Source organism: Nicotiana attenuata, unplaced genomic scaffold (assembly GCF_001879085.1).
Source record: "Nicotiana attenuata strain UT unplaced genomic scaffold, NIATTr2, whole genome shotgun sequence".
NCBI lineage: Eukaryota > Viridiplantae > Streptophyta > Magnoliopsida > Solanales > Solanaceae > Nicotiana > Nicotiana attenuata.
The window spans coordinates 137,036-154,269 of NW_017671466.1; the positions used below are offsets into that span (position 1 = coordinate 137,036).

The 17,234-nt window shown below is 37.3% G+C and overlaps 1 protein-coding gene across 5 annotated transcripts; it reads left to right on the forward strand.

Moving 5' to 3' along the window:
- The first annotated feature begins 723 nt into the window (after nt 1-723).
- LOC109208464 lies at nt 724-14,380 on the forward strand. Of its 5 annotated transcripts, none has more exons than XR_002065169.1 (9): nt 724-866; nt 985-1,053; nt 4,956-5,126; nt 5,210-5,531; nt 5,630-5,857; nt 6,483-6,512; nt 7,640-7,672; nt 8,746-8,827; nt 13,833-14,380. XR_002065169.1 is itself a non-coding variant. In XM_019371577.1 (6 exons), exons 1-5 carry the CDS (start codon nt 759-761, stop codon nt 8,806-8,808), a joined length of 303 nt encoding a protein of 100 aa, XP_019227122.1. In that variant the 5' UTR covers nt 724-758; the 3' UTR covers nt 8,809-8,827; nt 13,833-14,380. The 5 variants fall into 5 exon arrangements, 2 of the variants coding, with proteins under 2 accessions (XP_019227122.1, XP_019227123.1); XR_002065170.1 differs by having other exon boundaries at nt 988-1,053; XR_002065171.1 differs by lacking the exon at nt 5,630-5,857.
- The last annotated feature ends 2,854 nt before the right edge of the window (nt 14,381-17,234 follow it).

Below are 17,234 nucleotides of genomic sequence, written 5' to 3' on the forward strand. Positions count from 1 at the left end.
ATATTATTATTGGCCCTGTAGTTGTGTTCAGGTTTCTTTAGATGCTCGTGACTTGTGACACCCCGGTCGGGTTGTGTTGGGTTGTACATACTGGTTATTATTGTCGTTAAGCTATGTTTATCTATACATTTATGTTTAATAATTGTTAAAGAAACGGATTGGGTTAGTTGGTTGGCCTTGTCTTCACGAGAGGCGCCATCACGACCGGGTGTGGAAATTGGGTCGTGACAATTTTACCCTCTAAATTATAAACATTTATCTTCTTTTTATTTATTTAATTTTTTTTTAATATTATGATTTTCCCTTTTTAATTTATATTATGGACTTACCTATAGAATAAATAAATATTATTTATAAATTTAAAAAAATAAAAAGTATTTAAGCATGCATAATGCTGGAATAACAAAATAATGAGCATAGTAAAAGAAAATTAATTAAACTAATTCTAGTAATAATAATTTTAGTATTAATAACAATATTTCAAAAATTTATTTACACAATTCAGAATAAAAGAAAATAAAGATTGTAAAATATATATTCCATGCACGTAATATAAAAATAATTATTTAAATAAAAATATTTTTATAATTTACATTGTATATTCTTAAAGATTATGCTGAATTATATTATTATTTTTGTAACAACTTTTGGACGACACAAAGTTATATACAGGGGACTCGTGCATGGAATATATATAATATGTGTATATTAAAATTTCCAAGGTCAGCTCATTTTTCAATCTCCAGCCATTGTTGAAAATGGAGCACGCAAGTGAATTAGCAACAGATCGAGGAACGACATACTCAAACTTGAAGAAAGCCTTTGTGATCGGAGTTCACCCATTGCTGACTTCTTGTTCCAGAGAGGTACACTAAAAAAAATACTTTTCTCTTTTTTTTTTCTTCGTGAATATACCATTTCTTTGAGAAATACCCGAAAACACTGCTTTAATTATTGTCTTCTTTTTTGATGAATGATTTGAAGAAGTTTGGTGAAACTTTCCCCAATTTCGCTCCAGCAGAAGTAGAATGCCTTCATCGGGTATATGTTCAGGTCAGCCTTTTGTTATTCTACTCATTTTTTGTAAATATTTTCTTAAGGCTTCAGAATTTGAGAAATTTAGAATATTTTATTGGAAATTGGACTTATTCGTTAAGTAAGTTAAAATTCAGCACCGAAGTTTGGAGATATCGCAATTTGTTTTCGAGTTTAAGTTCCGTGTAAACTTATACATTGATGTGGCATTTTTAGATTATGTTTTTGTAACAATGAAAGCACCAATGTAACAAACCCAATTCAACTCCTTTTTTTATTGCTCTGGTAAGCAAAGTACGAATTACACCTCAACTCAAAATGCTTGTGACTGCAGATAAAAGCTAAAGAACTAGAATAAAAAATACATAGATAAAGAGAAAGGGAGTGAGAGACACAGAGTCTAGAATGGTGATGAGAGGAAACAGACACTATACTCGCAATACGCATGCCCCGTATCTCCCTTCGAATCCCAATTATAACGTCCTAGTATTCTATTCGCCAGTCTACTCATTGGGCCTTTAGCCCTTGGTTCAATGGTCCCAACTGGATTTGTCTCGTTTCACACTTCTGGCCCATAATCCCTTACCTAGTCAGACCGCTTTACAGTTTACAACAATACTCCCGCCCTCCGAAAGAACCTTGTCCTCAAGGTTCAGGTCAAGAGCAATGTTACCGGTGATTATCAGAACTTCGTCAATGTGACGTGAACTGGTGGTCACAGCAACATTCACAATTATTGGCACAACTTCACCATAGAACATAGGGCAACAAGATTGGTGCTTGCTGTGAAAAGAGACACTAGACGTGAGCTTCCTGGAAATGTTCTCTAAACTAGCAACAAGAACATTGATAGCCCAAGCAAGCAGGATAGTCTTGTTCTTTAACAGAATTATTTGTGCACAAAGGACTATAGAGTTCTCCATCATCATCAAATACCGATTGGTGGACAAGAAACTATCTTGCAAATGAACTTGTAGACTCCAAAAGGAAAAATAAAGAACCCGGCTTACTATGCAAGTTGGACCTTGAGAAGGCTTTCGACCATGTCAATTGAGAGTTCCTGGATTTCATTATGATGCGGATGGGGTTTGGGGTAAGATGGAGGGGATGGATCAAGTTCTGTATTTCCTAAGTCAGATTCTCTGTCCTGGCTAATGGTAGCCCGTGGGGTTTCTTTGGCAGCTCCAGGGGTCTCAGGCAAGGTGACCCCCTATCCCTCATACTATTCATTCTAGTGATGGATCCTCTGAGTAAAATGATGGATCATGCGGCGGGCGGAGGCTTCTTGAGAGGATTCTTAGCTCCGATCGGGGTGCTCAGTGCCCGAAGTCTCTCTCATTTGCTTTTTGCGAATGACACCCTGGTTTTCTGTGATGCCAATATGGATAGGTTGACCTACCTGAAGCAGGTCCTGCAGTGGTTTCAGATAGTATCAGGACTCAAAATCAACCTCGGCAAGGGTGAGATTTTCCCGGTGGGTGAGGTTGCTCACATTGATGCTTTGTCTCATGTTCTCAAATGTAAGGTGGGCTCTCTTCCCACTACTTTCCTGGGTCTCCCGTTGGGCGCTTCGCATAATGATACTACGGTTTGGAATCTAGTGACCGAAAGGGTTAAAAAAAGATTAGCAAGCAGCCAGAAACGGTACTTGTGAAAAGGTGGTAAGGAAGTGCTTATTAAAAGCACTTTATCGAGTATGCCCACCTATAACTTGTCCCTGTTGCAAGATCCTGTGAGCATCACGTATAAACTGGCGACTTCAAAGGAATTTTCTTTGGGATGCGGCGGATGGAACTAGAAAGTTTCATCTAGTGAATTGTCAGACAGTCACTTCCCCAAAGAAGTGGGATGGACTTGGAGTAAGAGATCTTAGGGTATTCAACCGAGCTTTGTTGGGGAAGTGGCTGTGGAGATTCGGGGTAAAAGAGCATGCTCTATGGATGGAGGTCATAGTAGAAAAGTACGATTCCGCGGGAGGGGGTCGGAGGACCAAGGCAATCACAACACCTTTCGGGTGTGGCATGTGGAGGAGCATCATGAAGAATTGGGAAGCCTTCAATGGCAACATCACTTACCGGTGGGAGATGGAAGGAGAATCAACTTTTGGAATCACAGGTAGTGTGGAGAGGATACTCTGAGGGTCTCTTTCCCCCACGTCTTCAGAGTTTCAAACCAGAAGGAATTGATGGTCCAACAGATTCGCAAGGAGCATGAAGGGGGTAGTATGGGACCTCTCATTTAGAAGGAACATGCAAGATTGGGAGATTGCAGAGCTCCAATATTTGTTGGCACTGCTATATGGGCAAGACAAGCCCCAGCCATCTTGTGATTCTTGGATATGGAGGTTGCGTGCCGATGGTTTGTTCACCGTAAAGTCCTTTTACCAGAGTATGTTGGTGAGAGAGGAGGCCACTTTTCCTTACTCCTCGATCTGGATTCCTAAGGCGCCCACGAAGGTGTGCTTTTTTGCATGGCTAGCGGCGAGGGGAGTGATCTTGACTACTTGAAATGTGCGAAAGAGAGGAATTACACTTGTTAGTGCTACATGTGTAAACGCTCAAAGGAAGAAGTTGATCATCTTTTGTTGCATTGCTGATTGCCCTGTGTCCTCAGGTTTGTGGAGCTCAATCCTGAATCTTTTTGGTGTTCAATGGATGATGCCAAGCACTGTAAAGGAAATTTTATATAGCTGGACCGGTTTTCGTAGAAGAAGAAAGCAAAAGGCGTGGAAGTTCGCCCCGTTAGCTCTCATGTGGATAGTTTGGGGGGAGAGAAATAGGAGAGCTTTTGAGGGGATTAAGTCACCTTTTTCACATCTTAAGAACAATCTTTTATCTTTGATCGCTTTTTGGTGCACTCATATAGTCCCTACTTGTATAGAAGATTGGGCGTCTTTTGTAGAGAATCATGTTTTGATGTAAATTCACTACTTTTTGGTATACTTCTTGTATGCTGGAGTTTTTTCTCCCTTTTGATTAATACACAATTTAATTCCCGAAATCAAACCCAAAATTAGGGTAAATTTGAAGAAAATTACATACCTTATCTAGGAAATCTATCCTTTTCTTATCTACAACTTGAGAATAAAAAAGAAATCCACACTTTACAAGCTATACATAAGTATTCCCCAAAATTTCTCATAATTTAGAGATACCTTTTATATTTTTTTTGAAATATTTTTAGCCGGATCCTTGCACCCGTATCCGTATCCCGAATCATAGAATTTACATCTCGAAGGATCCAACCTCTAGATCCGCACCCATGTCGGACACCTACACCGGTGTCCTAGCAACTTAGCGTATAAGCTTGGAATAATTGCAAATGGAAAGAATACAAGGCATCTTCTCCAAGCGTTGAGCATGCTCGAGTCCATGTTGAGGGTAGACTTTACCAGAGTGTCCAAGAATTGATTGATTCCAATGATCATCTAAAACTTTTTGAATATCATACATGGCCATGTCATAGGGAATAGAAAATGTAGAATTAATCCCTAATGTAAGCTTCTTTGTAATAGCAGCAACACCCTGCAAAGGTTCATCTCTAATGATAACAGTTTCATTAACCCAAAGTACCATTGTGAAAATTAAAACTTGGTATAAATCACTTAGCTCAAGAGCCTTTCCACTCGGAAAAAACCCTCAGTTGATCAATTAGGTGTTCATCCTTAATTTGAGTTGTAGCATCATCATAAGAGCATACAAATGAATTTGCTATAGACTCTCCCCATAGCTTATATATTGCACAAGACCTGATAACACTACCATTATGTTTAATACCTATTTCAACAATACCTGAAGCAACCTTAAATTCCTGCCCAGTGTCAAACCACTTGTCCACATAGCTACAAATTGGTAAGCCAGTATCGCTTGCATCAGTGCTATACTCTGAATATATATGATAGCCCTTAGTTTGTTTTGCAGGCAATAGCAGGGAATCATGCTGTCAGTAGCAACCCAAGTGTATTTGTATAAGCCAAAATCATAGTGAAGCCATAATATATGTTGAGAAGCCCCAGCAAATGGATATGCTATTCCAGCAAATCCCCCAATAGAATTTGACACAACAGATCCTTGACTAGCAAAAGGAATCCGGTAACCTGTTTTGTCCTCTAGAGGAGAATTTTCCAACTCTCGAGCTACATTGTTTCACACATTTCCCTCTTCCTCATGTGTAGGTACGAATGGTGGAGTTACATGTTGATTGTAACCAATTGAGACCACTAAGGAAATAATGGGAACAAAGTCCAAAGAAATACCAGTAGCATTGTCAAATGTTGCATCAGTCACCTTGGTTTGCAAAGTCTCGCAGCTAGACCGGGCGAAGCTACCATTCTTACAAAAATTGTCAGTGATCACTTTTTCAATGGTCGTGGTTTAATTTTCTTCATCAGCTACAGAGGAGGAATGCTTGATCTAGCTGTTGCAATGAATGAGTTGTCATCCGCTGATTGTCCAATTTCAAAAGTGGATTTCAGTCAAATTTGTTTCTGACTTTCTGTGAGAGCTTCCATCAAACACTTGGACCTCCTCTGATTTTGTGATGTTTAAAGTTGATTTTGTTGTATTAGTAATGACTTTAATATCTGATTTGTCAGTCTCAAACACCTTGGAACAACAACTATGTGACATTTTGTCGAACACCTGGGCTTAGATCTTTGTGGAATATTCCTTGATTGCAGCCAAATGACCTTTCGGCGATTCGAGACGCTATTTTACGGAAGTGAATCAACACTTTTGCAGTAAAATGTTCCCAATCCGCCAATTTCTTGTTCCGTAAAAGCCATTGGTACCACTTCAAAGCTTCTCCATTGAGATAGGTCAAGGTGAGAAGTAACATGTTGTTTCAATCTGAGAAATCCATAATTCTGGATTCTCGCCACAGAATCGTCGAAATCCCAGCCGAGTAGGCTTACTTGTTTCAATGCTTCCCACCAACTCATGTAACAATTAACGAATTTCAGCAATCATGACCTTAATTGAATCTTCGTTAGTTCGACATATTTGGTCCTCCATCTATCGAAGAGCTCACCACACCTCTGGATGAAAGCACCAATGTGGCATTAATAGATTATGCTATCGCTTAAATCCTTTTTGAGTTTAAGTTCATGTGTAAAAATTGACATTTGGTGTAAACGTAATTTACATTGTCAGTAGATATAACTGGAATCCTTTTGAGTTTAAGTTTTATGCACTATCGGTGAAATTTTTTTACGTTTTAGGTTAAATTGACTTACAATAATAGGTAAATCTTCATAGTAAGTTTTATAGTAACCTATAAAATAGAGTAATAACCTGAATACTCGGTTAAATTGAACGTCTCGTGTAAAAATCATTTACAATGTCAGTGTATATAATTTAAATCCTTGTTTTTAGCTTAATTCTAGTTATTTACATATTTTTGACTTGCTTAATTTTTTTCTTCTCCCATGAATGTTTTGTCTCTTTCAGGTCATTACTTGTTTGTACGAGAGCATAGAGGTATGTCATGAATACAATTTAATGGCCCTTTTTTCCCTTGGTTAAATTTGCACGGAATTATGTTTAGTGTTACTACAAAGAATGAAGGTTATGCATTATGGTGAAAAGTTAGCCTTCTGCGTAATTCTTGGTGGGCAGAGTTACGTGGCATCTGTGCCGATGGGAGGTAGCAGATACCTAATGGAATAATGGAGGTGCCCGCAAGCTAGCCTAAACACCACCTTTATAAGTAAATAATTAATAAAAGAATATAAGGACGTGTACAACTTATTGCTATCAATCATCTCTGTTTGTTTAGTAATAATTGTTATGCTTGTTTAATCGGCAGTATTGATGAATCTTCCTAATCTCAAACATCTTTGATTTTGTTCCATTAATGCTAGGGCTTTGGTTTGTTTGATGTTGCGTTTTGAAACACTACAAGCATAATCTTTAATTGTGATTCAATACTTTTTCAATTGATTCTCTTGCTAACAGTTACTATTGATTAATAGCCTGTCACATACTTGGTTTGTGTCTGTGATGTCTATCTATATCGGGTATTTCTATTTCCCAATAAGCTCAACTGATGTTTAGCTTTTATCCCTAAAGAAACAGGCTTCTTGCTTAGAGAGAGTTTTGAAGAATACTAGCGTTTAGATGTTCTACTCTATAATATCATGATTTATTATCAGTTGGAACTTGGAATATTACGAAATAACCAATGCCAAGTTCTGCTTACTCTTGCTTTTTAATACATGAAATGAATCTTTAGTTTGTGTTTAAGATATTATGGTTAATTGCACGTGCGATTCTTTGAAACTTCTTATTGAATCTGCATTCCTTCTCAATGTGACCAGGGGCATTTAGATAATAGTTCTTATTTGTGGAAAGAGAATACAGATTGAGTGTCTCTCCATTTTTGTTTTGTTTAATGACCCTGTTATTGGGTTTACTTTTTTTGTAGCTATAGTCTATTTCAAAGTATTATTCCATGTTCACTAGTTAACTTGTAGTATTTTGACTAGCTTCTCATTTTGAATTGATCAAATATGAGTTGACTATCAAATATATTACTTGTTAGATTTTGTTATTCTCTCCTTTAACTTGGAATAACAATGTTGAATCGTCTGTTTCAAATGTTGCAGGATGAATTTGAGTCCTTGTGCGAGGAGACACAGGTACATATCATATGCTTCTTAGTTTATTAAGGTTATTCTGAGAAAATATGCATCCTATTTCTGGAGAAGTAGAAATTGAATAGACCTTACGTAATAAATATTCCCTTTGCTGCTTCAAAACTAAGCATTTTGCAAGATGTACTCTACCTTCTCACTTCTACTAAAACATTTCTCAACTTTCGATAAAATATAGTTTTGAAAGTAAAATTCCAAAAATCATGATAAAGTTTAAACGTGAAATTTCAGTTTCTCTCCTTCAAGAGCGTACTTATCCGTTTAGCTGACAGCTAAATTAGATTCTTCTGGCATCCATATTGTAAGGTGAATAGAAGAATAAAGATTTGCAAAAGTTACACCTTCGGTCTAGAAGGACTGCCAAGTGCCAACTGGTCTTTAGTTGACACTGCACTAGCATCTTTTCAGGATGTGTACTTTTCGACCGAGATATAAGTTCTTCTTGCACTTGTTCCTCTTCTGGAATAGAGCATTACTGAGGATTGTATATTATAGAAAAGAGAAGTTCTTGGAAAATATCTATCAATTTACGTCTAGATTATCAAATGTGTTTTCCTAGAAGTCTCTCTCATTGTAAAGTTGAGAACTTCAGATAAATCTTTGCTTTCATATGGATTAAGTGTACCTCCAGTTAGAATTTCATTTACTGTGATTATGTATTCTATTATGCCTGATGAGAGCAAAGTTTCCATGTATTGGAAACTGTTTGAGAAAGCTCTGCCTTGTAAAACCTAGTTATGCCGTTGGAGAAGAGATTCATAAGAGAGAAGTAAATTATGTAAATTATAAATTTCCTTATAAATTCTTTGGTTCCCTCTGTATTCGTTTGATTATGTAACTTATTGCGCATGCAAATCAATATTATAGAAGACAGATTCCAACAAGTTAATTATGTCCACATTTCAGCTGACTGAATTCTTTTATTAGGATAAATGCATTTTCCAATAGTATTTCTTTTGATATGATGTTTACCTGGAATGCTTATGTGAGTTTTGGTTGTTAAGTTGGAATAATGTGTGTGATATGCTTTTCCTTGGGATCGTGTTTCCTACTTGTAGGTAGGAACAACTCTCAGCATGGTAAAGGAGCTTGTGGAAGAACAAGCTTGGAAGAAAGCTTGAACCCCTAGTTTCTGGAGAAGTATGCTTACTCCCATTCTACAAAATTGCATAAGTAGCATTACAATGTTTTCTTTTACCCACTATTGTTTTAGAAAAAACTTTCTGGAATTCTATATTTCTGGATGATAACTGGACCTGTGCATATGTGCTAAAAAACTGTGACGAACATCCTTAGTGCTATAGTGTCTTTCTTGTTACAAGTGACATAGAGTACTAAGTTTTTGCGTCCGCCTCAAACCCATGCATATATCTTGTGGTGTAACAAGAAAAATGACCTTCTAGGAAAGGTTTGTGCTGTAGGTGTATCCGAAGAACAGACACTTGTGCACTATAATCTGCATCAAAATTGTCTAGATACTTGATACTTCTGCTTCTCTGGTTTTGATTACTCTTCTCATCTTATTCTTCCCGTGCACCTCTGAACTGTCTTGTTAGCGATTATACTTTGCCAAGTGCAGTACAATCCACTAGCGCAACTGTCACGATCCAATTCCCACCCGGTCGTGATGACGCCTCTCGTGAAGACAAGGCCAGCCAACGGAACAATCAACACTGCTTTTGACAATTTCTTAGCATAATAGGTTTAAACCATAGATACTGATTAATCATAAGTGCGGAAATAAACGTAACATAACGGGGAAAAACCATCCCAAACTCAGCCCGATGATCGGGGTGTCACAAGTCACGAGCTACTACAGAGTTGGTGAAAATACTACAAGTCTGGAAACATAGTCTGAAGATGAATAAAATATGCAGAAGATAAGGAAGAAAACGGGGCTGTGGACGTCGACAGCTACCTCGTCTCTCCTAGTCCGCCTGGTCTGGAAGGAAATCAGCGCTCAGGTACGAACTTAGCTGTGCCTGTCTATGCACACATGGTGCAGGAAGTAATGTGAGTACTCCGACCCAGTGAGTAATAAAATTAAATAACGACTGAGAACATAAAATCCCACAAGGGCACATATAATGCTATCTCAAGCAGCAACATCAGATAAACAGTAGAAACCAGGGAAATATAGGAAGAAAATCTCTTTGAAAACAATTAATAAAACAAGTATGCTCAAGTATGGTCAGCTATTGTTACCTGACCGGTCAGCCATTGTTACCTGACCAAACGCGTATTACAGTGCCATTGTTACCACTGGTCAGTCATTGTTACCTGACTGGTCAGTCATTGTTACCTGACCAAACGCGTATAACAGTGTCATTGTTACCACTGTTCAATATTTAATCACTCTAGATGGGTACCCGCGCTCACTGTGGGTGTGCAGACTCCGGAGGGGCTCCTACAGCCCAAGCGCTATCAACAAGGCCTGAAAGCCTGAACAATATCAATACGAGGCCTGAAAGCCTGCTCACAATACACTCGAGGCCTGAAAGCCTCCTCACAATGCACTCGAGGCCTGAAAGCCTCCTCACATCACTCAGCATATCCTCACATATGGCCCTCGGCCTCAATCAGTCCAAAAGTAATCATAAGCCCCTCGGGCAATAGTAAAGAAACAATAATGCTCAGCTCAACAATAGTTCAAATATCAGTTAGAACTCAAGGTTTGAGTAAAAATATAGCTGAGTTCATGAAACAGTGTAAATCACATGGACTGAGTTCAAATAATATCTCAAACTATGTGAGGAAAACAGTGATGATAGTTCATAAAGAGTTCAAACAGTCGGCACTAAGCCCCAAATATGACAATAAGTCCAAATCATAGTGAAAACAACAAGTCATTGCTAATACGCGGTAAAATATCATTCGGACTGGACCAAGTCACAGTCCCCAATAGTAAATGACCCCGCGCTCGTCATGGAACGCGCGTCTCATCTCAACATAGCACCAAGTTCTGCAAGTCCGGGGTTTTCAAACCCTCAGAACGTCATTCAAAATCATTACTCACCTCTAGCCGGCCAAAAGTCTAGCTCGCTATGCCTTTTCCCCTCGAATCGACCTCCTCGCGCGTCGAATCTGATCAAAACCACAAGGAATACATCACAATAGGCAAATGGGTCATAACCCAATCGAAAAGACTCGAAAAATATCAAAAATCACGAAGTTGGTAAAACCCGAGCCCCAGGCCCACTTCTCGAATTGCATCACCAGATTCCTCGTCTCGCCACGAGTCCATACATATCAAATTCATCAAAATCGGGGTTCAAATGCCTCTTCAAGTTCCCATTTTACATTCCAAAAACCAAGCCCTAGTTCTTCCAAATTTTACCCAAGTTTCTAAGAATTGAAGGTAGATTCTTCAATAAAAATGATGTTTCTAGACCATAGGACTTTCCTCCAATTGATTCCCAGTCAAAACCCTCTCAAAATCGCGTCAATAGCTCCCAAGCTCGCTCAACAATGGAGGAAAAATGGTGGAGCTCGCGGATGAAATAAACCCTTTAAACCTTTCTGCCAACAGCGTTTTTCGCTTATGCGGTCCCGCTTCCGCTTATGCGGGACCGCTTCTGCGGCCAAAAATCCGCTTATGCGGTCTTCACTTAAAAACCCAGGCTTCGCTTATGCGACTCGAACTCCGCTTCTGCGGTCCTCTCAAAACCGCTTCTGCGGTACAATGTCCGCTTAGGCGGACCCGCTGAAGCGTCCAACATTCCGCGTATGCGGAACCTGACCCAGGCTCCTATTTCCGCTCCTGCGAGGTCTAGCTCGCTTCTGCGAGACCGCATCTGCGATCTCCTTTCCGCAGATGCGGAAACACCTGCTGCAACCAAAAACCTGCAATTTTCCAACTTCAAATTCCTTCCGTTAGCCACCCGAAATCACCCCCGAGGCCCCCGGGACCTCAACCAAAGTTACCAACACATCTTAAAACATTATTCAAACTTGTTCCAATCCTCAAAACACGTCTAACAACGCTAAGACCATTAAATCACATCGAATTCAAGCCTAAGTTTCTTCAAAACTTCCGCAATACGCATTCGATCAAAACTCGACCCAAAACATCTCCGAATGACCTGAAATTTTGCACACACATCCAAAATCACCTAACGGAGCTACTGAAACTCTCGGAATTCCCTTCCGACCCTCGGATCAAAATCTCACCTACCAACCGGAATTCGCCAAAATTCAACCTTCGCCAATTCAAGCCTAATTCTACACCGGACCTCCAAATTCAATTCCGATCGCACTCCTAAGTCACAAATCATCCCCCGAAGCTAACCGAATCACCGGAATTCACATCCGAGCCCTCTAACTATATAGTCAACTTCCGGTTGACTTTTCCAAAACAAGCTTTCCTTAAAGAGACTAAATGTCTCATTTCCTACCAAAACCAAACCAATCCAACTCGATTACCCCAAATACCGATAATGAAGCATAGAGGAACATAATATGGGGAAGACGGAGCGGTAACTCACGTGACGACGGGCCGGGTCGTCACAGCAACTTTAATACCTTAATAACTTTACAGTTTGCCCACCATGATAGAGTCAAAAGATGTATTGACTATTTATTTTCCAATTTCTCAAAGGATTTGACCTGAAAGAGAAAGTTTTAAGTAAAAGTTGAATCATAGCTTATTACAACTCTAGAAAATAAACGGAAAATGTAGCATTGGTTTTCTGTAGTGTAGAAGCTATTTGTTGATGGTGAAGGTACCGATTCACTATTAGCACAATAGTTTTCTTCCACAGGCTATTCTTGGTTTCTTGAAATTGGAATTACTGTGGACTTCTTTTGTGAATTTCCATGTTATTCAATAGAGGACTTGTGCATTTGTTGGACTACATGTGTATCACGGAGGCATATGGTTATGCATAGATTTTTAAAATATCTCTGAATATAATATATATCCTTGGGCCAACTCTTAGGGGTCGTTTGGTTACAGGTATAAAGTGGGATATCCCAGTATAAAAATTGGGATTAAATTTATTCCATGTTTAATTACTGGTATTAAATAATAATGGTATAATTTTATACGAAATATTGGTATAAACTTATCCCACATTGAAGGTGGAATAACAATACCGGGATTATAATCCCTTGGATAAAGATTTCGTAAAGACAAAATTACCCCTCCAAATGCCCTTTTCACTGCATCAGTACGTTTGTTTTCGTCACTTCTCTGCGAACCCTTTTTTCTCCGACGATACAACCAAGCTTGACATCTCAGCCATGGCTCCCTGATATCACGAGAGAAAATCTGCTTCTCCTTCTCAGTAAGTTTTTGTTTCTTTTCTTCCCTTCTCTTGTTACGTCCCTTCTCAACCCCATTCTCTATTATTACACGGACGTCTTTATCTAAAAAACCTTTTTATTTCCTTTTTCTTCCTTTTTTGTTACTTCTCTTTGTCCAAGGTATCTATTTTCTGTTTGTTGATTAACAGCTGTTGGGGTTTTGATTTTGGTTTGTACTTGTTTTGTTTGCTGAAACGCAGAAATTTTCAGTATTCTCTTACATAGTAAATATAGTTCTAGTGAAGTATTAATGATTTTTACCATTCTCAACCTCATTGCGCCCAATTCGCCCTATGCCGCAGTAATATAGGTGAAAAAACCAAGTGATTTCAGGTGAAAAAGTCGCAGTAGATTACCATTCTAATTCCTTCGAGATATAAAAACAAATCAGTATGTAAAAACAAGGCTCAGTTGCTCTGCTTCTCCGAAGAATATCTACTCTTAATTTAACACTGACAGTGAAAATCCTTGCTATGTTGAATCAGAAGTGTTCAGCCTTTGCATTTACTTATTAATCATAAGGTAAGTTTAGTTTTGTTGTCCGAAAACCTAAGCTTTATTTATTAGTATACTTCGCTCATTTCTAAGGTAAGATATCTTGTCTCCTGTAAGTCTTTCTAGATTAAAGTTGAAGTTGGAGTGGATTGAATTTGTGAATGTAAGAATACAAAAAGGAATGTGGTAGTTACCTGTACAAAAAGGAGTTGATTGCATCTTCATTGTGTGCTTCATGAGGTTTATATGCTGGAGTTTATTATTGTGAACTTTTGTATTCTATGTTTTGCTTCCTAATGGATTTTGAAAAAAAAAATCATCCCTTTCTATTTCTTTACTTGATCAGCTTTCCCGCAAGATCATACATGAGTAATCACGCAGCACCTCCTAATCAAGCCTCGAAGGACATGGACACTAGAAGAAGAACGCGCTCTTGTTAATGGTTTAAAAGATTTATGTACTAGAGGTTGGAAAGCCGATAATGGAACCTTTATGAATGGATACTTGATGGAATTGGAGCATCATTTACAGAAAATCTGCACCACATATTAATTCTAAATTGAAAGCGTGGAAGAGGGACTATAGTACTATAGTTTCATTAAAAAGTCGAAGTGGAATGGACTTTCAATATGGTGGTGGAAGAATTATAGTTGATGATCTAACAAAATGGGATGACTTTGTTAAGGTAATGAATTTTTTTTTTTAAGTAATTGGATATGTTAGTTCTCTTCAAAATGTTTAATAGATGTATTATAATTTTTGATGCCTCAGCTCCATGAACTTGATATGTGACTAGTATGACCATGAGGATGCATATGTAAATGTAATGCATGAATGCTAATTGGTATGGGCATCATACCTTTTGTCTATTTATAGCTTTTTATCATCGCGTGATATTGTTTTTATATTTGTGACATGCTCGAACAATTTCGTGGTGATTTTATGGCACTATTGGTATTCCAGAGCAATATGTATGTTTGCCGCTGCACTTTTTTACTTTCAGTTTCTGCAGATTTTGACTGCAGTTTCTACACTTTTTATTACTGTAGTTTCTGCACTTATTTTAGTTTCGGTTTTTGCATATTTTAATTTTGTAGTTTTTAAGTTTCAGTTTAGCAGATTTTAGTTTCAGTTTCTGCATAGATATTAGCTACAGCTTCTGCACTTTTTTTACTGGAGTTTTTGCACAGTTCTTGTATTTTTTTTTGCACTATATTTGAATAATTTTTGCATAGTTCCTGCTTTTTTCTGCATTATTTCTGCATAATACCTGCGTTTTTCTACATTATTTCTGCACTCTTTTTGCATAGTTTCTGCAGTTTTCTGCACAATTTCTGCATAGTTTTTGCATTTTTCTGCATTGATTTTGCACTCTTTTGCATAGTTTCTACATTTTTCTGCATATTTCTACACTATTTTAGCTTCAGTTTGTGCACTTCTTTTGCAACAGTGCAACAATAATAAGAGAAAAAAAAGAAAAAAAAAAAACAATAATAAGAAAATATTGTTGGGTGGAGTTTTCCGTTAAGAAAAATATTGTTTGTATAAGTCATGAAATATCAAAGGTTAAAATAGGAAATATACTTTTATCCAAGTTTATCCAACTTTAAACCAAACACATGTTTGAGAACAAAAAATTGAGGAAAAGAAACAAAATATCATAAGTTATCTCCAAATATCAAAAAATAATGTACTCCATAAGAATTACATTCCATTGGTGCCAGACTGAAGATATACTGGTTCGGAAAGTTGTATGAATATTAAAACCTACTATCGTTATTATATATAATTATCACTTAGTTTCTGCGTGTAAGGACGTTTTTGTTAATAGGAAGTAATTAAAATTAATTACTAGTATAGAAAAGGTTCATCCTGATCAAGTTTCTCTGTTAGGATTTTGGCATGTCCATTACCTAATAATTATAACCACTTACCGTGCCATTAAACATAGTTGGTTTATATATATATATATATATATATATATATATATATATATATATATATATATATATATATGTGTGTTTTGTGTCAGAAANTATATATATATATATATATTTCGTGTTTGTTTTTGAGTTGCTAATATTGAAATGACGCATATAATCTTCTTTAATTTGGACTAGTATAATGATGTTTATATTAACTCAACTTGAAATTTAACGTGTTGAACTTATACTTGACTTTGCATATGGGAAGATGAATGAGGTTTGATTGTTTTGAGATCTCTCTAAATTTGAAGGGTACACTTGCAACATTATTGTCGTAGCGGAAGAATTCCTCATCTGCGAGCTATTGCCCCGTCAGCCTAAGCCTCGCTATGAGAACTGACGCTTTCTAACTCTCTATGAGGAGTGAAAGCCACTTGACTCTAAGGAGAGGAGCTCCGCCCCTACTTCAATTAAAGCTCGCCCCCCCTTTTTTCCCTCTAAAGCCCCTCGCTCCACTCATTTTTGAACTTCTAATCAGACCTGGCTGAACTTTCCACGACATAGATCAAAGGTCGTTCATTAGCCCTACTAGTCAAATACAGGAAAAAGAGGGATGGATTTCGACCTTGCTTTTTTAGGTCTCAGGCTAGCTTTTGACTTATATGGCGCTTAGGCTTAGCTCATCAAACAAGTGCGCCAACTTGCAGTAGCATTCAAGTAATGCCCTTTGATTTCACCTGTTTCAGCCTGTGCTTTATAAATTGCTTCGAAAAGCATAAAATAACACTAAATTATTGAGCTTTTTTTTTTTGTCTTTAATTTACTTTCAGGTCCTTCAGTTAATTGGAGTAAAGCAAAGCTCTACATTCAATCCAAATCATATACAATTCTTGTAGAATTTGTAAGAACATATGTACAAATACTAGATTTGCACATATTGTCACAAAAAGAATAATAAAACACAATTATACTTTGCACCTATTCTTTCGGGTAGGGATAAGGTTTGCGTATACACAACCCTCCTCAGACCTCACAAGTGAAATTTTACTGAGTTGTTGTTATACTTTGCACCTACTAACACACAATTTTGAATTTATGAGTAAACACGTACGGTTCTCTAATGTGAAATTATGTCAATCATTTTTCTCTAAGTAGGAGCAAATCATAGTTCATTTAGCTATAAATAGTTTAATCAAACATCACGAATTTATGACAACGAAAACATTTCTTTTAGCTACCTAGATGAATCTTTTCCCTTAAAAAATTGAGTTAATATCGTGTGAATCGATAGCCCATATATCAGATATTAAACTGATAAAACAGATACTACAGTTGATCTTAATCAAAAGGCGTTTAAGATAGATAAAAAATTTGTCATTATGATATTTATTTTTTGCGTTTGTAAAAGAGTATCCATAGTTAAGAGAACTGAAAAGCTAAAACGAAATACTTATACCGAATAATTTTATAAAGTTTAAAATAATATAGTACGAACAATATAGACAATATCATCTTTCCTTCCCCCAATTCCCACGTAATAATTCTTTTTAAAAAAAAAATGAATAAATTAGCTTCGGTCTTATCCTTTGAAAACACACATAATGAATGGGTCCCGCATTTAAATCATTCAGGAACACGCTCATCCAATATCATCACCCGTTGAGTCGGTGAAAGTAACGGTCAAATCTCGGGCTCGGGCCTGTACGTCGGGCCAAAGAAGGACCCGATTCATTGCACTTCACCATCTACCCGTATGTTTTACCGACATTACCCTTATCTAATTCCCAAAATAACAAAAATATCATAGTCGGTCTAAAGGAGAC